The following is a 27,188-nucleotide window of genomic DNA, read 5'->3' as shown; positions in this document are numbered from 1 at the left end:
AAGTTGAACGTCCTGGCCGTGCTCTGGCTTCAGGTGTGTCCTTTCGGTTAGAGGGAAGTTTTAAAAAGGAAGTTTCTTGTTATCTTATCTGAAAGTTACTTTAGGTCTCTGCTTCTGAGATGGGGTAAAAAAAATCAAATAAATATAATTAAGAGAGATATAATAACGCTCTTTTTCCTCTCTTGGAGAATGCAGGAAAAGAGCTTAAGTCTGTTTGGAAATCCAAGTTACCAATTTTTTGATCTAGCAATCCTATTCCTGGGAACTTATTCCAAGGACAGAGGTGAAGAGAACAAATGCTGTAGGTACAAGTGATCCGTAGCCATATTATCTAGAGCAGCAAAAACTGGCCACAACCTAGGATATCCCCAAACAGGCTGGTGGAGCAAATTACGGCATACCAAATAGCAAAATACACCCCAGCTATCAAAATGACAGTTATGAAAATCAGTAAGATTTTAGGAAATAGTAAATAAAACATTGAACACATCATACACATATTATAATTATAAAAATAAGACACACGCATGTAAAGAAACATTAGAAGGAAACATGGAGAATTAACTGTACAACATTATGACGGGTGGACTTTGAAAATTCCCTTGTGCACTGCTGTAAAAATTATTTTAATAAATCCAACTCTATTTGCTAGAAATTCTGAGGCTCACCGTACTCCCAAATATTCCAGAAAAACAAACGTTCGGAAATCACACAGCAGGACTGGGGAGGGTTAATGTGTCTAAAAAGGGACTGTTGCCATCTGCCTATTTCTAGCTAAGAAATGGCTATTCAAATGTCAGGGGGTAAGTCCGCATTCTCAGTTAAAAATTACCCAGAAACAATATAACATCCTTTTCCACAAAACAAGTCATGTTTGAGGGAATTCAAGGGGGAAGGTTCATGACCTTCGCTTATCTTATGCAAGCTGGCACCTTTGTGTGGAGGACTGTGTGGGATGGCAGATAATGTGACAGGAGCGCCCTACTCCCCACAAACACTATCACTGTTCATAGAACATTTTACAAGAAGAGGCCTCCGGGAACACAGCAGGTTGGTCCTCATACCCATCTCAACGTGAAGCACAGGCCTTTTTGCCTCTGGGAACCCAGGATGGGCATTATGCCATCCTTCCTGCTACTTTTCTTTCCAGCAGTCTGGAGTCAGAGCTGGCCCTGGAGACCAGGGCCGCCAACATCACTTTAGGAGGGGCCAGAACTGTGTGCTTCTCATGATGAGTCACAGAGGGGGCAGCGACCACATCTTAGTCATCATCCTGTCCTAGAAAATGTCCCTCCAGCTTCGCACAGAGGAAGATCTCAATTAATGTCTGTGGGTTACTGATCCAAATGCAAAGCAGAGAGAATTAAAACAAGAACTGGGAAATCACCAGAAACACAGAAGTATCTGCAAATAGTCCTTGTTGAATTGTATCCTGGGTGGTGTTGTAAAGGTTTGTTCCCTGCCTGTGAAGGCTGGGCCCACCACCTCGGAGGATGCTGCCCACTGTAGGGCAGAGCACTAGAGAGCACAGGGAGACCCCAGAGGGATGGCTGAGCAACCACCCCCACGACAACAGAACGACACTATGAAAAGCAGATGCGAAGTACATCAAAAACTGAAACCACCACTTCAACCTCCAGAGTCCACAGGACAGCAACACCGAGAAAAGGCAAGAAAAACCCAATGGAGTGAAAGCATGGTTTGTAAGGACACTGAGTGATGGAGCACACAGCTAACACAGCCCTGAGCCTCGGGTCAGACCTGGAAGCACATCTCACCTGAGCCTCTGCTCCAGAACAATCGCGATGATCACCCTGCGATTAGAGGCTTGGTGGACATCCAAATTTCAGACACCAGTGACCCTCTGCTTGGGCAACTTGGTGTATTAGGTTTGCCCACCTTTAACAACAATCTCCCCGTCACAGCATCTCCATCCCTCAGGCTGTGTTTGCAGAATTTTAACAGCACTGGGCTTGACTGGAAGTTACTGTGATTTGGATTTTAGAGTTGAGTATAGGGAAAACAATCAACTAAAACGTAGGTTGAACGGTCAGGTACAACAAACGATCATGACGTGGAACCAGCTCAGATTCCTTTTTGAGACAAACCGTTTTTTGGGGGATCTGCCGCTTCCAAAGGCAGAGCCATTACCCTTCATCAACAGGACAAGACACCAGGCAGATTCCCACTTCGAGAATTCTACACACACCCTATCCTGCCCAGAATGAAGTCAGATGTCAAGGGTTGGGGGAGGGGACCTCTACTCAATACAGATGGAATCTACATCATCGTGGATTCACATGGTCTAAGAGATAACGGGAGAGAGAGAGTATTACTACCCCCACCACACACAAAAACAAAATCCCATGTTTTACACATTGCTCTTTCAAGTGAGAAAGTAAAGAAGTCCCACCATCTCGTCTTGCGTGGGGTCGTTGTCAAAGATCTTCATAGGCGGAGGGAGGGGGGTGTGTGACTCTTCATCTGGCTCATCTTCACCCCAACCTTTCTTGCTCTTCTAGAACAAAAGAGCAGCATTAGTCACTGTTTCATGTAGTTAAAGATGCCAATGGTTCAGGACTTGGGAATTTTTAAAAAAGCAACATATAAGATACCCTCCTCTCAACATTCCTGTTTTTCAGCTTCAGTGTCCTCCTCTGTGGAATGGGGACACCTGCTATCTCAGAGGACAGTGAGGACCAAATGGGGGAAAACACACACATATAAGAAACATCTACCTCATTGATTAGCCGGCAAGAGAGAAAACTGAAACAGCAGTCAGAGAGAACCTAACTTTTAAAGTTTTTGAAGGACTATTAAACCACAGTCTAAGGATCACCAGGCTCTACTGCCATTTTCAGAGGGAGAAATGGCCGACAGCATAAAATCACAGAGGGAGTCTCGTTACACATCAGGAAGAATTCCTTAGTCGTGTCAGTGACTAGAGTAGGTTAGTTTGCCAAATAAAACAGTTATCTCATTTCCCCAACTAAAACCTACCCACGATCTTTTGAACACAGAATCTCAGCTTGGGAAGGGATTCCAGAGGTCATTGTCCAGCCTGACCTCTCAGCTAACACAGATCTCTCCCACTGTTAAGTGACGATCTCCCAAACTTTCCGGTATGGCTGTTCATTCGTTCTCACGAAGGCCCATTTCATCACTGGTTGACCTCCCATTAAAGTCCCTCTTTGAGCTGAGACCTTGTCTACTGTGCAAACCTTCACCTGTTAATCACAATTCTCCCCTCTGGAGTAACCTGGAATCGTCTACTCCCTTTTACATGTGGCTCTGCTCGAAATACTTGAAAACAGCTATAATCTCCCAGCACAGTCTTCTGGTTTCCAAGTGAAATGGTCTCCATTCTTTCATTCTTATTCTAAAAATGCCAAGCTGGTTTGATGTACTCTTTAGCAGAGGCAGGGGACGAGGTGACCAATGGCTCTCCTTGGGCCCAGGCCTCCATCTCCAAATCTGGCAAAATAGGGTCTGTCTGCTGGACAGTCTAGCTGCTATTCAGTCTTAGAACTGGTCACACACCAAATTAACAAGGTCTTGAGAATACAAAAATCTCAGCTCACTTAGGCCCAAGAAGACAAACTACTGAGGTCTAGAAATGGGCCAGTTTACAGCACCCGGGGAAGGATGCCTCACAAGTCTCCAGGAAGGATGTATGTCAGAAGCCCTTTCAATGGAAGACTCCAGGGCCTCACGTAAGTACCTCATCAGCACTGTCTCCTTGAGGGGTCGTCTCATCTCCAGGCTTGGGAGATCCCAGGTCAAAGCTCTTCCGACCATCTCGTACTTTCTTCTGCTTCTTGATGTTGCCGTCTGCCTTCCCGCTGTTGAGCCGGCGCACGGGACTCGTTAGCCACTTCTTAAGGGTGTTTGTGGAGCGTTTGGGACCGGGGGAACTGTGGAGGGAGTTCAGGGAGGGCTGGGTCTGCAGGTTGGCCACTGACTCGGACTTGCCTCCGTTTTCACTGGAGGAATGAGAGTATGCATCTGAGGAGAAAGAACAGACAGACGTGGCCATGTCAGAGGCAGTTAAGGCAGGCTGCCAGCCTGGGAGCAAGCTCCATCCTCAGGAAGCCAGGACGCAAGGCAGAATGTCAAGGCCAGTTGCAGACTCCAGTCAAGGAAACCCTCTTTGGAGGGTAACAAGCTGACACTCACTCAATTTTTAATGTGCAAGGCACAGCTCCAGGTGCTGTGGATACAGGAGGGGACAGAAGACAAAAAATCAAGATCCTAATCAAGAATTACCAACCAATAACAATGTCAGGGAGCACCTGTGAGGTAGTGTATTCTAAAGATATTTAAGACAAGACCTCTTATCTAGCTACACACACATACACACACACAGATGCAGAGAGGTAGAGAAGAGCGAAAGACCAAGAAAGAGCATGCAAAATAAAGATAAATTCACAAAGCAGTATGTGATTAATTGCCAAAGGGCCGGTATGGACTTGAGGCGATAAGGAAGCAGAGTTCAAAGAAGGGTCGGATCAGTGTAGGCAGGGTTGGTCTGAAAAGGTTTAACGGAAGAGATGTGTCTGAGTAGAAGAGAAGGGAGAAGAAATTCCGAAAGGGGGAGGCAGTGGGAACAAAAGCACAGAGGCAGGAAAATGGAAAAATAAGTTAACACCGCTCATAAGTAGATCCTTTGAATGAAATAAAGATTAACAGAGAAGGAGAAACTGGACAGATTAGCGAGGACATTAACAATAAACTAGAGGAGTATGAACTTAATTGTGAGACTCTAATGGGAAATGACATGATATAAAGGGGTTTTGTTTGTTTGTTTGTATTAAATTAATCTCATAGCTATAGACAGCACAGCCCTGGGAAGGAGGCATTAGAATCCAGAAGGCCACACCAGGACTGTGCACAGGGAGTAAAAAGGACTGAATATGAGGCATTTCAAAGTAAGAAGTGATACTGTTAGTGTCTGGATGACAAATCAAAGGTGACTTGTCTTTCTGTATGCTGCTGCTTCTCACCAAAATGGTCTTGGGAGAACACCTGACCAGCTTTACCTTGACCTCCGACGGGCCTCGTCCGTCACCCCTGTGCCAGTTTGCATACTGATATTTAAACCAAACACATGACTAGCTATTTACACAAATTATTGCAGTAGCCTTTTGCACCTGCTCCTCTCAAGAACTGAATCACCTTTTCTGATAATGACTTCATCCTTGACCTAGACTAGAGATCTAACCTGGCTTGGAGGCTCTCTGGCCTAGACACAGCCAACACAGAAGAAACAAAATCCTGAAATAAAGTGAATGAATGCTTTTGCCAACAGAGAGCTGCCTCCAGCTTCTACAACTAGCTGATCTCGAGGGCACCAAGCTCAGGTGGGGATTTTCTTAGATATGGCTCGAGTTTTGTGCCTACTTTGGAAAACAGCAGCAGAATATTTGCATCTAAAATTGAGCTCCTCAAGTCTGCTGGTGCAAAGGCTAATTTACAGGGTTGTTCTGCCCAGGGAATATTTGGGGGTCCACTGACTTGGTTGGTGTCCCTTTAAGGACAACGTTGTAATCTTATCTCAGAAAATTCCTTGCTGGCTGAGGTCTTAGGTATGTTGACATTATTTTTGAAGTGTTTGGAATGGGTCAAACTCCTGTTCTCAGAGCCTGGGTGATAAGCATCTCCCTAGCACTGGCAGTGGGACCAGGGCCTCTCTGTTATCTTTCTGCTGATAAGCTGCAGAAGCTTTCACCAGGCCCCTCTGATACCAGACGGCTGCTCTGTTAAATCCAAGCCTTCAAAAGTTCGATTTATCAACACACATTGTGTCAGCAGAGCTAGAGGCCCAGCCACATTAACTGTGCCTTGCGTTACCAAGGAAGACAGATGACTGTCCAAGTTTTTTGTTCCATGGCAAATCATAGTCTGGCTTTGAGATTCACTAACGCAAATTTTGACTGACCCTTCTTCTCCCATGGTCATCTGGTTCTGCTTTGGTGCATTCTGTACAAATTAATGGCAAGAGTATAAATTACCAAGTACAAATTAAAAATCAAGAGTACTCTCAATTTTGTTGTTTCAAGTTTATCCTATGTAAACAATTAGGGCCATTCAACCACAGCCCACATAAAAGCGAATTCAAGAGTTGGAACAATCTATAATTCATCATCTAGTTTGGGTCCTGTATGAAAACAGGACCATTTCTCAATCACTTTGAATGTGTGGTTATAAAGAATATAGCATGGTTTATGTTGGAAAATTTGTACTTAGTTTATTGCTGCTTCAAAGAATGACTGGCATGTTATGCTCATCCCATCTCTGGAAGATGACTAATTAGCTGTTGGAGAATTTATTCCAGCACCTTTCCAGGCACAAAAGTTAACTAATTTGTAACAACTACAACAATAATACTATTATTTCTGCAAATCTTTCCAAGCTGAGGTAGGTACTATTTATTATGGTTCTCATCTTAGGAAATAGAAAATCAGAGAGTTTCAGGAAACCAAGGCTCACAGGTGGTAAGTAGCAGAGAGGTGAGACTTAAAGCCAGATATGACTTCACTGCACAGATATTTAATCTTACTCCTGTATCTGTGTTCACTCCATATATTCTTTTAGCCTCTATAATTATTGTAAAAAGGAGCATCAAGTTGTTAGTTTATGTAACATTTCAAATGTGCATTTATATGTAATTTATACATGCTATAAAATTTCAATGCTGAAAACAAGTTTCAGTCTAATTTTACAGATAAGTCAATGAAGGTTTCAATTTGGGAAATTCACTGTCGCAATGAGTTAGTCACAAAGCTAGATCCAGAATCCAGGCGACTCTTTGCCTTCTCCATGGCTCCCAACCAATGCCTCGTCTTCAGCCCTGAGGCACAGAAACTGCCCATCAGGCTGATATCTGGTTTTAAGTTTCTGGGAAGAAAAATGTGTTCCTGGGCGCTGTAGGTAATAAGTTCCCCGGATGGTCTAGTGTGTACAACTTGCTTTCTAGATCAGAAAACAATCCTGTTCTGAGGCTGATTTTACTATGAAATATTTTTAAAATACAGAAAAATATAGAAGAAATTTGACACCCACTTACCCATCACCTCAATATGATGAATGTAAATATTTTTTGCCATATTTGCTTCAGCTTTTTAAAAAAGAAATAAAAGATCACAGATATAGTTGAAGCTTTATTTTTTTCTCCCAGTGGCAATTCCATCCCCCTTTCCCTTCCCAGAGTTAAATTCTCTTCTGATGTTGGCATGCATCTTTTCCATCCATGTTGTCAGCCACTTACTGTGAGTCCAAACAGTATCATTTTATGCCTTATATTTTGTATGATTATCGTAATGTAGGTAACATTTTGCAACTTGCTCATTTATTCAAAATTATTTGAGCTTTATCCATGTTCATACATGTAGATCTAGTTCATTCACTCTCATTGTTGGATAATATTCTTTCATAGGACATATTGTGATGTCTTAAATGCATTTTCCTAATGATAGACATTTAGGTTGTTATACACACACATATGTAGTCATTATAAGCAATCCCCCACAGGTCTCTGCACATGTGTGAGATTCCCTAGGGTGGTGCTTCCCAAAGCACCACTATGGTGGTAAAAGACCCATTTTTCTTATTTCCAGTCTGCTTTGGACCAATACTTTTATAAAATACAAAGTCACACTCTTGGATGTTGTGGAAATAAGTTGCTCTAAAAGCTTCTAAACACCAACGCTTACTTTCTGTACTTCTCTCACTGTGGACTAGAAACAAACAGCTTACAAACCTTCACCACCTGCACTTAGCACGTGGAGTAGCACTGCTCTCCACTCTAAAGCATCTAAAGCAAGTATCTCAGGTGGAACTGCTGGCTTTAGGGAATACACATCACCAGCTCCACCAGGTATTGTCAGATCGCTCTCTGGTTTACTCCCACCAACTGAGTGCAAAAGTTCTCATCTTCTTGCATTCTACCCGATGCTACATTATGTATACTAGTACACAATTCTCCTGGAAAAATTAAATGTGTCCTCCCTAACCAAAAACATTACTTCAAGGACGTCAATTGAGATAAAATAGAATGTTTTAAGAAGAAGAAATGAAAAGGTAAAAACCAATGCGTCCAGACCAACAGGAAATGCATCCTATTGTTGACTTCTCAGCCACAACTGGAAAATAGGAAGCTTGGCGGGGCAATTCATGAGGCTAAAGGTCCAACCTCATAGACCTAGTAGCATAAGCTTACCTGTTTGGTCATGAAATCGAGAAAATCTAAATAAGCCAACAAACTCTTATCCATGAACAGACTTTCATACTATTTTCCATCCCTACTTCCTTTCATTTCCAAGCCACCTCTTTAATCCAACCAATGTCTTCCTTAATACCTGAGGAGAGAAGACATGCTCACAGAACACACACCAAAGCTTCACCAACAACTAGACAATTCTTGACCTCAATACTCATCTCTTAATGATATTTTGTTGAAGTTGATTAAAAAAGAAACTCGCTGGTATAACTTTCCTGCCTTGCTTATATGATCCAACAACAACCCACTGGTGGCTACTCAATGGGCTGCAACAAACAGATGACCTGGGTTCTGGTTCTGCTCTGCCACTAACTAGTGAGGCAGCAGTAGACAGACACCCCAGCCTCTGTTTTTTTCATCTACAACATGGACAGGATGCATTCAAAGCCTTGCTCCACGGCTGACTAACTTTGTGACCCTGGGCCAGTTATTCAGCCTCTCTATATTTTGGCTTTCTCATCAATAAATGAAAATAATATTAGTATCTATCCCATAGAGTTATTAGGATTAAGGGGTTAATATTTATAAAGTGCTTAGAATACTTTCGACTCATAGGAAACACCGTCTAAGTTAAATAAAAATCAATAAAACCATAAAAGTCTCTCCTAATTTCATTTTCTGTATGTTCCTTCATTCCATCTGTATGTTCTTCTAAAGTCTAGACTAGATAATTTAAGACCAATTTTAGCTTTAAAGTTTTATCCCTCATAAAAGCAAAGAAAAACTTAATGCTACTAGTTGCCATTCTGTGTCATTCTCCCTCCCCACTTCAAGTAGCCACTCCTATGACCAATGCCTGAAAACTCATCTGAAAATAAGCAGTCCAATCCCTGAGCAACAAGGCCACTGTAGTCCTCTTCCCCCACCGTTTGGAAGTTTAAGCGGTACACGTTGTTTCCTGGAGATGACACATACCTTCTTATCTACAGGGTATCCCTCAGAATGAGAGCTTCTGATGGACTTTATGCCCAGGCAATTGAACAACTGCTGAGATTAGGGTCTCGGATCCCATCACAGGGTTAGAATAAACAGGTCAATGTTATTAGCTTAAGCCTTGGGGGCAAGGGCTCCATGATTTCCAGTTTTTTTAATCACAGCAGCATGTTTCCAAGTAGCATAGGAGATGAGAGCTGTCTGCTTGACATGAAGATGAAAAATGGAATAAAACCCATGAGAATTTGCATACTGAACACATCCTAATAAGTCTGTTGCCTATGTTGAATATTGTCCTTTTTTTACTTGGGTCACCCTTCATTAGCAACCAAAATAAAAGATAACTGTGTACAACATGGGTAGTGACTGAATATACAAGAAATTTGTTATATTTACGGCTCACTTACAATTTCTTTTTAAAAAAGTTTCAACTCATATTTATTTCACTTTTACGTTACAACTAAAGGAAAAAGTTTCTGCCCTTTTTGATCTAGTGTCAAATTTGCAAAACTATTGTGAAAGCAGAATACATTGTGTTCAAGTCATCAAAGAATGCAAATTCAGGATATGGCAAATGCCTTATGGCTGCAGCTATATTTTCCTAATCACAAATACTGATTCAGCCTTCTTTCCAATGACCTCAAAGTGAGCTGAATGTAAAGAAGGACTACATCTCCTAGACAAAAAGAGAAGACAGTTCTATTAGTTTTGTGGGTTTAGTATCCCCAAAGACCAGGAATGGTGTCCTTGAAAGGGCTGGCTGGGACTCCAGAGACTGTAGGTATGTGCAGGTGGCATCTAAGGTTTCAGAGCATTGTGCGCACCCGAGATGCATAACTCACTAAGCTGGCCCACCATTTTCTACACTGTCTTGAGGGGCACAATTCAAGAATGAAAAACTCATTTCAATCCACTCTAATTGCACCCCAAAGCATGTCTTTCACATAGTGTACTATGTAATTGCTAAAAGATATGGGGTCTAGTTGTTCTACATTAATCATGCCGTTTTATCTAGATGGTCAATGGGTCTATAAATGTCCCCCTGGTATTCATCATAATATTGTTTTGGAAGGTTTGATTCCAATGGCAGAAATCTCAAAGATTCCTAAAATCCACCAGATATTTACAGAAGATTTTTTTTGTGTGTGTGGTGAGCAAGATTGGCCCTGAGCTAATATCTGTTGCCAATCGTCCTCTTTTTGCTTGAGGAAGATTGTCCCTGAGCTAACATCTGTGCCACTCTTCCTCTATTTTGTATGTGGGACACTGCTACAGCATGGCTTGATGAGCTGTGTGTAGGTCTGTGCCCAGGATCTAAACCCGTGAACCCTGGGCTGCTGAAGTGGAGTGCACAAACTTAACCACTATGCCACGGGGCTGGCCCCATACAGAAGAGTCTTTTAATCTCCTGCTCTTTTGTCTTGCTTTAGGCTCCAGTGATACAGGAGTAATTGTACTCATCCTTATTGTTTCCCATGGCTTTAGCTATATAAGGCAAATGCATTTCAATGCATCTGTTTGTAGAGATTATACACCCAAACATTGCTGTTTTTTGGCTTTCTACAAATAATTTACTTAATATAAAAATTACAGAAATATCACATATATATTTTTTTCACACTGGAAATTGCACATCTAGAGAAGGGCACATGATGAGAATGCCAAGACTGAAAATTCTCTGGGTGATAAATCCACAAATTCAATTGTTTGTAAACATAGACAGCACAAAACCTACAGTAAGTATTAATATGTCCTTCGTGGCATAAGATAATGGCTCTGGCCAGTCTTTTAGCAGGATGCTTATGAAAGCCAATCTCCTGGGTGCATATCCAGCTGAGGTCCTGAGGCTATGTGCCACCAGTGCCTGGCATGGCTGTCTTCCCAGCAAACCACTTGGTTGGGCATCTTGGTGACTGGGCCACCTAATGCCAGAGGATGAAGCAAGCTGCTCTGGTGACAGCAACAGGACATGGGGGAGGAGAGAATCAGCCTGGTCTAGAAACACTGTTTCTTAACACTAGGAAACTTGTTGCCCTTGGAATTGCCCCTACCACAATGTCAGACTAAAATTGGCGAACACATCTTGGCTCAGGATATCCCTTCTCCCATCTCTTAGCCATACTCGAGTCTCAAATGCACAGTGCAAGCCCCTGTCTCCTGATCATACCATAGCTTTTATACTTAGTTCAGGAATCTTCTCCAGCAAGTCCCTTGCCAATCCACCATTGTTTACCTCACCACTTTACTCAGGCATTATGTTTGTTTTATAAATTTCTTACATCTAAATCCCCAGGATTTATAACATCTGCATCTGATTTTTCCCATTAACCTAGGAGTATAAAATGTAGGACCTCTCGGAGACTTAAAAACACATTATGTGGGGCTGTGTCTTAGCTCATTTCGATGTATTCGCCCCCTTCTCTTCCCTACACTGCTGCTCTATCCTGGCAGAATGTGCACACAGATCTGAAGCATAGGGATGATTTCAAATCTGGTGGCATTCCCATAGGGTAGGAATCCTTTTCATCTTCAGAGCCCACTGGGACATGCTCTTATTATCAAGATATTCTCCAACAGACAAAACAACCTCCAAAGGGGTGAAAAGTCAGCACCTCTGGCTTCAATCTAGACCAACTCTTTGGAATTCTGTTTTAAGTCAGTCCAGATCTCCCTCAACTACGGCTGGCTCCTTCAGTGCCCTGTCCCCACCCTCCCTGCTTCGACTTCCGTCAGGATGCCATTGGATGCAGAGGGTAAAGTGATAAAGTTTCCAACTGCTCATCCCCAGGTCTCCTTGGCCTCACTTTCCCCTGTGTAATCTCCTCTCTGAGCCAGAGACGGGGGAGGAGAGACCGCAAAGGGCCCCGAGTCAGTACCCCACACCCCAAAATAAGCACATCCTAAACATGTGATGTCATTGCTGTGACATGTTGCCACACCAACTCTCCTAATTCACTATCCCCTCTAGTTGCCTTTGGAAGTTAAGGACTAAAAATTATCTCTCTCGATTCTACCATCACTCCCTCGATATTCCAGGAGTAGATTCTGAAGCTCGACACATCAGATCGGGCAAAAGTCAGTGAAAGCAGCTCTGTTGCTCTTCCGAGAGTGAACATTCTAGATATTATTTCTATCTGTACACCCATTTCATTCTCCCAGACTCGTCCACAGCCTCTGGAGTGGGAACGCAAGTTTCTTCCAAACTGCACAGTAGAGAACTCTCCTGAAAGACTTCTAAACTGTTCAAAACATAACCACCGAAAGAGCATGGTGAAACTTCGTGAATTCAGAGTGAAGAAAGGACACATCCTATTAGTATGAAATCTAAATACAGAATTTTTAAGAAATGGTTCCTACTTGTGATAGAGCAACAAGAATCAGTGGATCAGCAGGAAGTGAGGTCACCTGAGACCTGCTTTTGTCTGTAAAGATATCACGAGCATAAGGAGGTCATCTAATCAAGACACATGGCTGAAGAAGGCATCTTCTTCTGGCTTTGTCTCCCCACATGCAGCCCTCCCAAGCTCCATACCTGGCAGGTAAGCCAAATTCCCCTGGTAAAATAGGGCCACTCCTGAGTCTAGGGTTTTCTCCTAGGCCTTCAAACAGCCCTCAAGTAGATTAAATGAGCTCCCTAGAACAGCTTACCTGAGGAACTTACATAGCAACATTTTCCACTTTTCTCTGCAGATCGTGCGAACATAAACAAGCTCAACTCTAGGAATACAAAGCCTCAAAATAACATTATACAAATGATTATACATAATAATTTACAGATTATTGGTCAGAGAATGACCAAGGCTACCTTTTAGTTTTTCTCGCCTGCAAACTGATTGTTCATTCACAAAGACTTCTGCACTGATGTTTTTCTTTCCCACTGTCACTGCCCTAATTCAGATCTTATAAATCCACTTGTTTAATGATGTAAGAACCTCCAAATTCGTCTCTGTGCATCTAGTCCTTTTCTCTTATCCATTTGACACATCTCTGCTACCACAGCAATTATATTGCTTTGGGAAAGTCACTGTTCAAAACTTGATCAATAAAATCTAACCTGTCAGCCTGCCTCTTAAGCTACTCCATGGTCAGGCCAGCTCACCTTTCCAGCTCTATGAGCTTCCACTCTTTGATAATCTGAGGTTCTCAGACTATGGTCCCCAGATCAGCAATGTTAGCATCACTAAGGAACTTGTTAGAAATGCACATTCTTGAGGATCCAGAGCTACTGGATCAGAAACTATGGGGGGGCCTGGCACTCTGTGTTTTAACAAGCCTTCTAAGTAACTTCCATGTATTCGAAAGGTTAAAAATGACTGTTCCATATGAACCCCTCGCTTTAGTCTAATTGTTCAGTTCACTGCACCAACTGTGTTGCATTCCTCATTGCTCATATCACCCTGCAGCCTCTCTGCTTGTCTAAAGTCTACCTAGGACTTAGATGACTAAGCCCAGCATGTTCTTCTTTTTCTTTGATAGGATCTGATAAACAATTGTTTATGTACTTTACCTCCCTAACTACAAGGGAAGTCCTCGAGGACAGGGATGTTCTCCATCTTTGTACACCCAGCACAAACTCTTTGGTCATAGAGGAGCTCATTAAATGGCTAGCGATGAATAGCTAAGAACAAAGAAAGAGAAATCATTGGAGTTGGAGTATTTTAAGGCCCAGAGACCTATAAGAAAAAGGCACTGTTGGTGAGGCACGTATCTCTTAAACTTAGTAGCGTGACTATCAATATAGCCTGGCACTTCCTGTTCTTTAAGATGTTCTAAGTGTTGCGCAGTCAATTAAGAAGGGTTAAATGAAGTTACCTGTTTCTTTACTGTGAGATTTCCCGGAACCTTTAATGTGCTAATTAACATGCTCATGTAGATGATGATTCTCCAAGGGGAACATATAGCATTTACCAAATTCTATTAATATGTTAGAGAAAGCAGTGTGGCAAGCATTGACCTTGACTATTATTCCTCCTGAGTCTGGAATACAAAAGGTGAATACAACTCCTGAGGATGGTATCCTGACAGCAGGGTTGCCAGCCAAACTCAAAACCTCTTAGGAATGCCAAAGTGGGAGATAAGTTACAGTCCAGTCCAGTTATTTTTGGCTTATGCGCCAGTCCATCAGAGTCTACCCAGAAGCCAGCGGGAAGCCTGACCTGGATTCAACTTAGAATGTGCCCTTCAGTAGTAACCTTAACCAAAGGTAACCAAATGCCAGGCTTAATTATAGAGGCAGAGGGAAAGAGTTAAGCAGGGTGACGCTGGAAAGTTCAAGACTGTAATTAAGCGCTACTTAATTGAAAACGTTGCAATGGAAATTCTCCTAGGGAACCTGAGGGAAGAAGAAAGAGGTGGCTGGTGGTCAACGACTGTTTTCAGTGTCCTTTTTTAGCAAACTACTTTTTTTGTGTGTGGGGTGGGAAAGTGTTTAGGGTCTCTTGGACTTGATGTAGTTTGAGACCTGTGGTCCTAACCTGGCCCTGTTTCTCCCAAGCACCTGTGCCAAGTGAGTTTTCCTCTACGTCCCTGCTACCTGGCCTGGAAGAAAGCAGCAGACAGACAAGCCGAGTTCAGTCTGGCCCTCGTGATCAAGCGCAACGTCTCCTACATTTCTTCACTCTGTGTTCTTCATGCAACCGCGCGCCCAAGGTCCTCCTCTCTGGCCTCCTCGGACCCAGAGTGCACAGATTCAACACTAAGGGTACACACAGCCAGGAAAACCCACTGCCTGGCCTACTTGGGGATGAGTTTCACAAGTACGATCCCACTGGCATGTCTTTAAAACTTTTTATTTTGACATAATTTAAGATTCAGAGGAAAGTTGCAAGATTAGTACAAAGAATTCCTATACACCCTTCACCCAGATTCTTTAAATGTTAACACTTTACCACTTACTTTTTCTTTTCTCTCTCTCATTCACTCACTCACTCCTTCTGTACTGTCCAAGAATGAGTTTCAGAGAAGACTCCCCTTATCCCTAAGTATTTCAGTGTCTGTTTCCTAAAAACAAGGGTGTTCTCATAAAACCGCAGGACAATTAGCAAAATCAGCAATTTAACATTAATACTCTACTTTATTCAAATGTTGCCAATTGTTCCAATAACGTCTTTTACGGAAAAAGGTCATGTCTTTCATGACTTCATCATCTTTTATGAGTACAAGGTAGTTATTTTGTAGGATATCCCCTCAATTTGGGTTTGCTGGGTGTTTCCTCATGATTAGATTCCGAGTGTACATTTTTGGTAGGAAACGAACCCCTGAAAATGATGCACCACATCAGGAGGTACATAATATCGATTTGCTCCAATTCTAGTGATGTTAACTTGGATCCCCTGGTTAAGGTGGTGTCTGTCACTGGCACAATTTTCTAATCCATCAAGTTAAACTGCATATATGCTCGGTCCTGATGCTTTAAAAGTCTGGTACAAATCAACTGTAAATGATATTTGAATAGAATTCCTGTAAAATACCCAGTTCCACTCATAAAACAATTTCCTGATCACAAATAGAGAGGAGAATAATTTTCCACTTCACTGAAAACAGACTGAACAATGTATAATGAAAACTATGATCATGCTAACGGGTAGAACTAGAGTTTGTTGAAATCTTATAAATTGTGCTTTCTTTGACATGCTGTTTGAAGCTGATTTTAGCTTTGTGGGCATACAAAATCAGTCAAGTTGAAGTTTCCATATGAAACTCACATTCTTAAATGGGGATTCCGAGAGCTAGTCTTGGGTTTAGGTTTGTACTCAACCCATGAGTCCGTTTTATAGATCTTGAAATTGTCACTGAAAACGGTGTTGGAGGTTTTGGGGAGGCATAAAATTCTGGCTGGCTCTGTTAATTACTTACAATATTTTACTAATAAATACAGAAAGACCATCATAACAAAGAATGCTGGTTGCTCTAGAGTCTTGAGTATAGGACTGATCCACTGAAAAGGCCAGAGGTTGAAAAATGCAAACATTATTCTAAGTTACCTGTAGACAGTGAAGCATTTCCTGTCTCACACGTCAAATTTAAGTGTTAAAGGTGGGAGAAATGGAAAGCAGGGGATCAGAGAACAGATCAGTGAGAACCTTAGAAGCTCAAATGCAGGCATCTAGTCTAGAAAACACTGAATTAGGTTACTTAACTGTTGTAGCAAATAGTGAGCGTGGGCACAGGAAGACAGGTTGGGTTGGGATGACACCTATTTCCTAATAATACTACGTAAGTTATTTGCATAATTGGGACAGAAACTCCCTTTAGCAAGCATTCTCTGCCCTTGGGGCAGGTAAGACCAGCTGACACCTTGTCCTCTAGCCATGAGCTGGTTCCTGAGACTCACCAGCAGTATTTCAACTTCCCTTCAACCAGGAAAAATATTCAAAGTACCCAGGGGGCTGCTAGGGAACAGGGCATCTATTCATCTCCCACAGGGGTCAAAGCTCAGATGCCTTCAGGGACTGGGACCAACAGGTAAGGTAAACGTAAGACTTTGCAAACAGGACAAGCAGGAGGCAGGGAGTAGCAAAATGTAATGGGCAAGTCTGCTAAAGACATTCATACTCATATATATACATATTTTCTTTTTGCTGAGGAAGATTCGCCCTGAGCTAATATCTATGCCAATCTTCCTCTATTTTTTAGTATGTGGGCCACCAGCAGAGCATGGCTGCTAACAGAATGGTGTAGGTCCGTACCTGGGAATGGAACTTGGGCTGCTGAAGTAGAGCACCCTGAATTTAACCACTAGGCCACTGGGACTCGCCATCATATTTATATTTTTAAAAAGAGGGGTCAGCTCTGTGGCTGAGTGGTTAAGTTTGCGCGCTCTGCTGTGGTGGCCCAGGGTTTGGATCCTGGGCACGGACATGGCACCGCTCGTCAGGCCATGTTGACGCGGTGTCCCACATCCCACAACTAGAAGGACCTGCAACTAAGATATACAACTATGTACAGAGGGGGTTTGGAGAGATAAAAGCAGAAAAAAAAAAAAAGATTGGCAACAGTTGTTAGCCCAGGTGCCAATCTTTAAAAAAAAGAAAAATCCAAATACTCTGTTGCCAAATACTATACATGTGGGACCAAAGGCCTACGAGCTGCTACTTTGTTATGCCTGCCCAACGGTGACAAGGTCATCTCCTCTTTATTAGAGGTGGAACCCCCAGCTTCATGATCAGCAATGATTGGGCTGGGATATCATTCAGCACCACAGATATCCCAGATATACTTTGCAGGAAAGATACACAATTAGACTACTTCCATAAGAGCATCTCTTTCTTAGAGGACCGCCTAGACCTTGCCCCATTACAATGGCTCCTTTATTACTTAAGTGCTGTGTCCTATAGACTCTCTCTCTCTATATATATATAACACTTATATTTGAAGATATTGTGTTATTATTCATTCATTCAACAAATGCTTACTGAGCGTCGTCTACTGAATGCCAGGTGCTATTCCCAATGCTAGGCTAGAACAGTGGAGGAGACAAAGTCCCTGACATTAACAAGTTGACATTCTAGCAGGGGTGGGGTCAGATAGTAAACTAATAAATGAGTTAGAAAAATTCCCAATACTGTTGAACAGTATTTAGAGAACTAAACTGGCTAATGAGCTGGAGAGGGCCTGGATAACTTCTTCAGAGTAAGCAGCTGGTGACAGTCTCTCTGAGAAGCAAGCTGAGACCTGAATGATAAGGAACCAGCCATATAAAGATGGGGATACGGCCTCTGCCAAGGGCACAGTCAGTGCAGAAATCCCAAGGCAGAAATGAGTTTGGAGTGTTCAAGATACCTGAAGAAGTTCTTGTGGCTGGAGGGATATAAAATGAAAATAAAAATGAAAATAAAAAATAAATATGAAAAAAATAAAAAGTAAAAATAAAAATGAAGCTGGAAAGTATGGTAAGCAGAGGCTAGATTCAGACCCTGCAGGCCATGGTGGGGAGTTGGCACTTTATCCTAAATGCCATGGGAAACCATTGGAGGGAGAAGTGAAGAGAGAGGATTTCCTTTCATTGACAATCTTTAATTTCTGATTGGTCTATGTTGTATATCAGACAAATTTCTCCTGAATTAGAATCACCTTCCCACCAAGAATCAACTTTTCTTCTAAAAGGATTTGGGGAGGAACATCTTACCAAATATGGATAGATGGGAAATACAGGATATTCAGATCTGGTCCCTAGACAAACTGCTCCCTATTCAGCTCACACGCATAAGGCCATCCTGTTTCTTCCTCACTATTGGCGTGCATTTCTGACACCTTTGTGTCACCCGACTCCACTCCACTGTATTCCTGCTTTGGTCTAAGGCAGACGGATACAGCTTTAGGACACATTATCAATGAAATATGCTCCCACCTCTGATCTTGCTGACCCCTCTGCTTAGACAGTTCTTTCCCCACATCCCACAAGGCTCATTCCCTCTCTGCCTTCTGTCTTTATTGAAAGGCTCCCTCCCCAGTCCAGTCTTCCCTGACTGCTCTATTTAAATCGGCCACATCCCACCCCTCCACGCTGACACTCCCTGTTCCGTTTCCCTTTTATTTTCCTTGTAGCACTTACCCCCATCTGGCCTACAGTATCAGCCCTGCCTTTTATTTTCTGTATCTGATGCTTTGATACCTGGGGCCTTGCTGACTCTGGAGGGACAGCTGTTCCCAGGGCTATCTAATTCTCAGAGATAGTAAACAATCTGCTTCCACTGTGCCTTTCATATGCAAACCCACCAATCCAGAGCCCAAACCCCCAACCATCTTCTTTATCTGTTCTCACATTTCCCGCCACTATCTCCAGGCCCTAATCATCCTAAGGCCAAGTATCAGACAACTAGGGGCGCCCCTCCACCCCAGAGCCTGCTGAAATTATACAAACTAGCCCATCCTAAACCTGCTTACCCCGACTCGCCTCTTAAAGGCTTCAGCCCACTAGTCCTTCGCTCTCTCTAACTGCAACCAACCTCAGTGTTTTCTCCTGGGGACATGGGTGGTGTGCTCCCTCCTCTTGGGAATGTGAGTAATACACTATCTTTCAGTGCAATCATCTCCTGATCTGCTGGCCTTACTGAATCTCAAAATTCTCTATTAATATACTCTATTTAAAATACCTACTATAAAATTTACTTTATTACTTGTCTCTCCTACTCCTCTTACTAGAATAGAAGCTCCCTGAGGATTTCTTGTCTGCCTCTGTTCCCTCTTACGTCGCTAGCACCCACAAGAGTGCCACACCCAGAGAACTAAAACACTCGATAAATATTTGTTGGAAAAAAGATTTCACAGGAAATGCTCAATAAATATGTTCTAAATATTAAACGAATAAAGGTGCTAAGGTGCCTGCTTGTGAGTGCATGGATAAATACAGGAGCCAAGTGCAGAGTGAGCAGAGCTTAGGATTTGAGTTCCAGCTCCACCTCTTCACCTTTCTGAACCTCGGTTTCCTCATCTATCAAACGGGGATAACCAACATTTACCTCTGAGATAACAACACTTACTTACACAGTGAAAGGTTATCATATGATGATAAACCGCAATGACCATGACGACTGTTGGATGTCAATAAACAGTACCGTGTTGTAACACAGTAATGCCCAAGGGGCTTAAGGCCTGGGAAACAGCCAGCCCTTATGCTGAACCCTCAGACTGTGGTGCTTTGACTCATCCGCTGAATGAGCTCACGCTCACTTTCCTTCTCAGGCCAGCAGCAAAGGGAGAACGCCCTTCCTTCCTCCCGGCAGCTCCGCTATCCCTTCCTCGAGTCTATAACCTGCTGCTCCTCATCAGTCACAGATGCCGAAGCAGATCCCAGCAAGTGGGCGCACACAACGCACTCACAGACCAGGCATGGCAAGTGTGAACAGGTGAGTGGCAGGACACACTTAGGACGTCCATGGACTCAGGTGGGAGACCCCAGAACTATCAGGCTCACATTAGAAGAGGGGATTTATCTGGCTCATAAAATTTCCCACCTGTTTCTTACTCCAAGTTAAGAAGTACTTCATGACTTCAACAGATAAAAATACTTACATGAACAGAAGGATTTAAAAAAAAGGTCAAGCTTTCAAAAGGAATACATGACCATTACCGGAAAAAAATAGAAGAAAACGAAAAGTTTCTGTAATCCTTTCACCATGTGACGACGACACCTTTAGTGTGTTAGAACACTTACCTCATCTTTGTGCACGTGGATACGTACGTGCAGAGCAAGGTGTTTGCTGAATGAATGAACTAAAACTTAAGCCCACTGTCCCTTTGGCCAAGTCTCAGGGTTCCAAGCAGCCTGAATGCAGCTTGGGTACCTTTCATGGTACCTTCTCAGTTCTAGGCCAGGCCCCCAGCTCCCAACTCCCTAAGAGAAGGAAAGCGCAGAACAGTAAAAAGAGCACTAAGGATCCCAGGTGAGGATTCTAGCTTTATTGTTACTTTGTTGCAGAGTTTTAGGCAAATCCCAGTCTTTCTGGGTTTCTTTCTTTCTTTCTTTTTTTGAGGAAGATTAGCCCTGAGCTAACTGCCGCCAATCCTCCTCTTTTTGCTGACGAAGACTGGCCCTGAGCTAACATCCATGCCCATCTGTGGGACGCCTACCCCAGCATGTTGTGCCAAGCGGTACGATGTCTGCACCCAGGATCCAAACTGGCGAACCCTGGGCCACCGAAGCGGAATGTGTGCACTTAACCACTGTGCCACCAGGCCAGCCCTCTCTTGGGTTTCACTTTACCAATCTGCCAAATGGAAAAACAACTCTCAATCATCTTTACCAGCCCTTTCACCTTTAAGAGTCAGAGATATAGAAGACTGAAATTTGTATTCTAAGCTGACCTTTAGACACCATTACTGCAGAGGAGGGCCAACATTTCAAATCCTTCCCTTTGGCCCCAATTCTCACAGCAGAAAAGGCAGCTCCTAGAAGTCAGAGTTAGAACCTGAGCTGGGGAGAAGCAAAAACATGTGGTCGTTGATCACCAAAGAGAAGGCGAGAGGGGAGGCAGGATGTTGTATGGTTTCTGCAGATTTCCAGTGACTAGTCCTTGGGCCTGACTCAGCTGCCCTCCACCTCCCACTCCTGCTGGGCAGATGGCAATGGGCTCAGTCTCTCAGCACCTGTTTCTCACGACCCTTGAAAATCCTGCCATTTATTCTAGAGCCTTAAAGTGCGTGAATTTATAACAGTCGAAAGTAGCACAAGAGACCATGAATTTGTAAAACTGTGGGGAAATGCTTAGACAATATTAAGTGAAAGAAGCAGGATACAATGTTGAGTATAAAAACTGAATCAGCTGTGCTAACTATGCATACAGTCATGTGTCACAACAATGAGGACACGTCGTGAGAAATGCGTCATTAGGCAAATCTGTCATTGTGCAAACATCATAAAGTGTACTTACACAAACCTAGATGGAATAGCCTACTACATACTTAGGCTATATGGTACTAATCTTACGGGACCACCATCGTATATGTGGTCTGTCGTTGACTCAAATGTCATACGTAGCACATCACTGTATATTTTATACACATATAGAAAAACGACTGAGAGAGAAGTAATGACAAGGTGTCTAGGATTAAGTGATATATTTTCCTTAATTTTTCCTATGCTTTCCAAATTATCTACTATAAAGATATATTCCTTTAAAAAGTATATCATACATAAATACATACTCATGAAATTTCAAACAATACCTTAGAAGATTATAGAGTAAAATGTCTTGTATCTCTCTCCAGCTATTCCCTTATATCCCAATTCCACTCTCCTACCTAGAGGTAACTACATCTGTTCGATGTGTGCCTCTCAGACCATTTTCTGTGTATTCACACACACAGTTTGGTCTTGTACAAAGCAGTTCATACTACATAGCTGAATGTTTCTATATAGATTTTTTTTTTCCATTTAACAAAGGGAAGATCTTCCCATGTTCATATTTTCTTTTCTGGTAGTTTTAGATGATTGCATAAGTACTCCACAAGAAATCCGTACCATAACCATTCTCCTACTAGAAATAATGCTACTACCCATCTTCTTGTTTGCTATTACAAAAATTGCCATTTGAACATCCTGTGACAAATGGAGAGCTTCTCTAGGGTATGCTCTTAGAAGTGGGTCAAAAGACATATACATTTTCAATTTCTATAGGTTCTGCCAAATTACCCTCCAGAAAGCCTATGTCAATTTATATTCCCACCAGTGTATGACTATCTATTTCTCCATCCCCTTACCAATAATTTTGTCAACCTGAAGGGTGAAAAATGATCTTATTTTTATTTGTATTTCTCTGATTACTATTGATATTATCCTTTCAAAAGTTTATTGCCTTTTTTTTTTTTAGAGTCCTGCTTCTTTATAACTTTTGTCCATTTTCCCATGGGGTTGTTGGCCTTTTTCTTATTGATTTATAAGAACTCTTTATATATTTTGGATATTAATCTTTTGCCTATTACATAAATTGCAAGTATTCTCTGTCAGTCAATCATTTGTGTTATCTTCCTCTAGAGTGTCTACTACATTTGCTTGAAATCCATCTGAAATTTATTTTCATTGACAATGTTATTTGGGGACATAATTTACTTTAACGTTAGGAAAAATATTTAAAGTAGAAACTTCAAAGAACCTTTGTTTTGTATTTGTCTTTTAAGCCTCCCATATTTTATGAATCAAATTTATGGATATTTTGTGTGTGTGTGTGTGTGTGTGTGTGTGTGTGTTTGAGGAAGACTGGCCCTGAGCTAACACCTGCTGCTAATCCTCCTCTTTCTGCTTGAGGAAGAATGGCCCCAAGCTAACATCTGTGCCCATCTTCCTCTGTTTTGTATGTGGGATACTGCCATAGCATGGCCTGATGAGTGGCATAGGTACGCGCCCAGGATCCAAACCTGTGAACCCAGGCTGCTGATTGTCATGTGCTGAACTCAACCACTACACCACTGGGCCAGCCCTAATTTATGGAATTTTTAAGGAGACAGGACTATGAGAAAGGATGAAGAAGAAGTCTTGCCACACATCTCGTAGCCTGGGCATTTTCATAGCTCGGTGACTGCACCGCCCTGTGTGAGCCCTGAGCTTGTCAGATATATGAGGAGCAGATCTCAGGTTCTGGCTCTCAGGGAGGTTCCCGCACTCCTCTGGGTCACAGGTTTGGAGGCTCCCATCTAAGAGAGGACACACTTCAGTGTAAATATTACATAAGTCCAAAGTTTAAGGACCTAGGAATGTCCCTTATGAGGACAATATAGTAATTACTCTGAAGCATAATTCTTCTCATGCAAGGACTCCAGTAAATGTGATTTTATTTCTCTGTCTTAAGTTTCAGTATATTTAGGATCAACAAAGATGTGCTGAATGAATTTATGAATACGTTAAGTCAAATCTTTAAGTCATTCTTGATGGAGATTATCAGAAGGTATTGACTGGGCACTGAGATGACAAAGGACAGTAAAGTTAACTAGAAGTAGATTTTCCAATAAAGCCTCAGGAGAGATGCTAGAAGGTGTGGCAAGAATATTCTGGTGTGCGTGTTTGGGGGGTGAGGGACCTCAGTCATGTGTAATGAAGGAGAGGGCGATTGAGGCAGGGCCGACTGCTACTCCGCTCTTTAGAGTTCTGACACATCACACTGCCATGGGTGAAGAACAGGGGCTAAAAAACACCTGTGGGTGCACAAGCATCTTTATTAGACATGTGACATCCCAAAACCCTAAGGTACTGAAACTCCACAATTGGGAGTCAAAAACTGATACGGCGCCTGTAGTCACCGCAGCTCAGAGGGGTGGGCCACAAGGAGTCATCTGTACTGTCCCACCCGATTCCTCTGGTGACTGTGGCCATGGGTATGGTAGACAGCTGACTAGGGTAGAGGTCAGTGTGAGGCCAGGACAGGGAGGGTCTGCACTGTGCTGCCCCCACCAAACCCAAGAATGACCAGGGCAGGTGGAGAACAAAGGGTCCTGGGCCCTGCCTGAAAGTGTGGGTGGCCTGTCAGTGTTTCACTTAGCTATGCTTTTGCCCATTTAGACTTTTGTTGTAACTTAATATTTTCTAGTTGTAGAAGTAACTAATGTTATTGTAGGAATTTTGAAAAATCAAAAAAGTTTAAAGAAGAGAAAAAAAAAACCCACCCAGAATCCTTCCATATAGCTTGTTTTGGTAAACTTCCTTCTGGTCTTTGATAAATAAATGAATTGTTCTCTTTCCTACAAAAACTTACCTTTTTTGGGGGTATAATTTTAAAATTCTTTTTATTGTGATAAAATATATATAACAAACTTTACCATCCTAACCACTTTTAAGTGTACAGCAATGTTGTGTAATCACCACCATCATCTACACTCACCTTTCGTGCTTTTACTGAGACCTTACAACATGAAAGCTCTGCTAAGCATTTGACTGCCATTCTCGTGTAACATTTGCAACACCAAGTGCACAGGTGCTATCAGTATGCCCATTTTACTGACGGGGAGAATGTGGCAGAGAGAGGCTAAGTCCTTCACGGCAGCTACAGAACTGATAAATGACAGAGCCCACACTCAGGGCAGGTCTGCCAGACTCTGAAGTCTACGCTCTTACAGAGTTTTGAGCCCCATTTGGATGAAGGACCACAGTGGGGGTAAGGGTGAAAGCGTCTTAATGAGCCTATTATCTGCACACACAAAAATGAATTTAAAAATCTCAAGTTCAAATTTCTAGCTAGGAAAATCTGAAGTATTTCTAACTCAACAGAATGGAAATTGCACAGTACTCATTCTCTTTATTTTAGTGGGATAATTTATTTTAAGGATCACAAAAATATTTATGGGGCTTTTATGAGCTCATCGGCAACCTTCATCTCTCAAACCTATTTTCCACCATTAAGCACCTCAACTTTCAATTCTACCATCGCAAGGTTATGCAGAGACAACCTCTGTGGTTCAGGAAGAGTAATCTAGTCCAACAGCGGCACCGTGAGTAGCTCTTGCCAGAGCTTGGCGGGTGACCTCCGTGCCCCACTCGGAGAACACACCGTTCAAATCATAGAGCAGGCTTGAAAAACGGGAAAGCAATCCAGACAATCTATTTTTTCAGAGTTCTCACTCTGTGGGTTTTTTGTGTTTGCCACTCACGTGTCACCCCAATTCTTTCAGAAAAGGGATCTCTTAGTGATAGAATCCAGGTCCAGGGCACACAACAGAATCACAAGTGTGAGTTGACGTTGTTCATTTCCTTTATCCTAGTGGTGGCTCTCAGAAACCTCAAATAAAACCACTGGGTTCCATCTGGGAGCAGTTTTTCCTAGCTGTATGATGTATTCTCTAGCAGATGGGGGAGGGCTGAGCAAGGGTGCTGGGTAGATAGAAACAATAAGGTAAAAACACTTTTCTTTTAAAGATTGGCACCTGAGCTAACAACTGTTGCCAATCTTTTTCTTTTTTTTTGCTTTTTCTCTCCAAATCTCCCCAGTACATAGTTGTATATTTTAGTTGTGGGTCCTTCTAGTTGTGGCATGTGGGACGTTGCCTCAACGTGGCCTGATGAGCAGTGCCATGTCCGCGCCCAGGATCCGAACCAGCGAAACCCTGGGCTGCCGAAGCAGAGTGCGTGAACTTAACCACTTGGCCAGGGGGCCAGCCCCTAAAAACACCTTCTTCATTCCCCTTTTATTCTCATCAAGTTTAGCATCAAAATGAGGCAACTTTACTTCAAAGCAAGGGAACTCGATAGACTAGCATAAGGGAAAACTGACTTTCTGAGACAGAACCCCTAAGCAAGGACATAAATTTTTAACATCCATGATGCGGGGCAGGGAAGAGATACTCTATTTCAAAACTCAGCTGGGTCCATCCCACAGGTCAGACACAGCTTGGCTTTCAGGCTGCTCTCCTCTGGGGAAGCCGACCTCCGCATATTGGCCTGGCCTGTGGGCAGAGCCAGTGGTAGGAAGGGAGAATGGCTGATGGACATCTCCAGGAAGGCTATACTTTCAGTTATCTGAGTCAACAGGTGGGCTTAGGGAGATGAAATCCAATCCTCTCATTAGGAGAGGTCTGCAAATCCTAAAGAAGGATCCAGGAGCATCAACACAAAGGAGAAGCAGGGAATTAAATCACAGTAATTCACAGGCTGCCAAGGCTTCGGGGAGAAGGCAGGTGGAACAGACAGGATTCTGGGAGGGTTGTGATGACTAGAAACAGCCTCCTTGGGAGAGTCAATACTATTTTAAGAGACAAACAAGTGTGACTGTGGTTAAAGATAATCACAGTCAGATGTTGGCAAAAGTAGACAAACATTTCTAGGCCTCTGCCATTTAGGGTATAAAAGTGTGCGTGCGTATGCCAGGCAATGCTTATGTTACGAACTTTGGCAGCACAGGGTTTATATATGCAAATATAAGTAACACCGCACAAGAAAAAGCTGCCTCTGGAACTGCTAAGCCATTCCATAGCTTCAGGGACACAATATGGAACTGTACCAGAGTCCATTACAGGAATAAAAAAATAGACTTGATACAAGGATCAGAATCTGGTTGGGCAGCAGGTAAGTGGGAGAGAGTAGAATATTAACAGGAAACCAGGACTCAACTTATCAACCACATGCTCTCGGGGAAATCATTTCATGTCTCTGAGCCTCAGTCTGCTCATCTGTGAAATGTATAGGCTGACCCCTCAGAGCTGGAGACCAAAGGAGATACTATAGTACCAGATGATAAACTGCTGTCTGTTCTTCATTTCCAGACACTCCATTCCCATGCAGGACTCTGTCCTTCCTCATGCCATTTCCTCTGCCTGACATCTTAGGACGTCTTAGATGAAGAATATCCCTCCTGACTCTTCAAGACTCCGTGTCACCTCTTCACAAGGCCTCCCCTGTACACGTCTTCCTCACTCCTCCAGAAGAGCTGGCCCTGCTGTCCTCTGAGCGGGTACAACAGAAGAGGCAGAGAGATTTCAGTTGTCCTTAAACTCACTGCAGTCTCTCATTAGACTAAGCGATCCACAGGTCAACAGAGAGGACACCCGCGGGCTG

At 42.8% G+C, this 27,188-nt stretch overlaps 1 protein-coding gene across 37 annotated transcripts in view; it reads right to left on the bottom strand.

Moving 5' to 3' along the window:
* KALRN (kalirin RhoGEF kinase) overlaps nucleotides 1–27,188 on the bottom strand; it is a 637,850-nt gene that overhangs the window by 74,832 nt on the left and 535,830 nt on the right. For 30 of the 37 annotated variants that reach the window (XR_011503193.1, XM_044771435.2, XM_070508998.1 and 27 more), the window contains 2 exons: nucleotides 3,722–4,005; nucleotides 2,414–2,518 (listed from right to left, as the gene is read on the bottom strand). Coding sequence is in view for 36 of the 37 variants with exons in the window: in XM_044771435.2 (XP_044627370.1) it covers nucleotides 2,414–2,518; nucleotides 3,722–4,005 (389 nt within the window). In the remaining variant the exon portion in view is untranslated. The remainder of the gene's footprint in view (nucleotides 1–2,413; nucleotides 2,519–3,721; nucleotides 4,006–27,188) is intronic. The other 7 variants (XM_044771437.2, XM_044771448.2, XM_044771442.2 and 4 more) reach the window with 1 other exon arrangement.

Source organism: Equus asinus, chromosome 5 (assembly GCF_041296235.1).
Source record: "Equus asinus isolate D_3611 breed Donkey chromosome 5, EquAss-T2T_v2, whole genome shotgun sequence".
Taxonomy (NCBI): Eukaryota; Metazoa; Chordata; class Mammalia; order Perissodactyla; family Equidae; genus Equus; species Equus asinus.
Note: the sequence above shows the minus strand (reverse complement) of the source record. Positions and strands in the feature narration are given on the sequence as shown.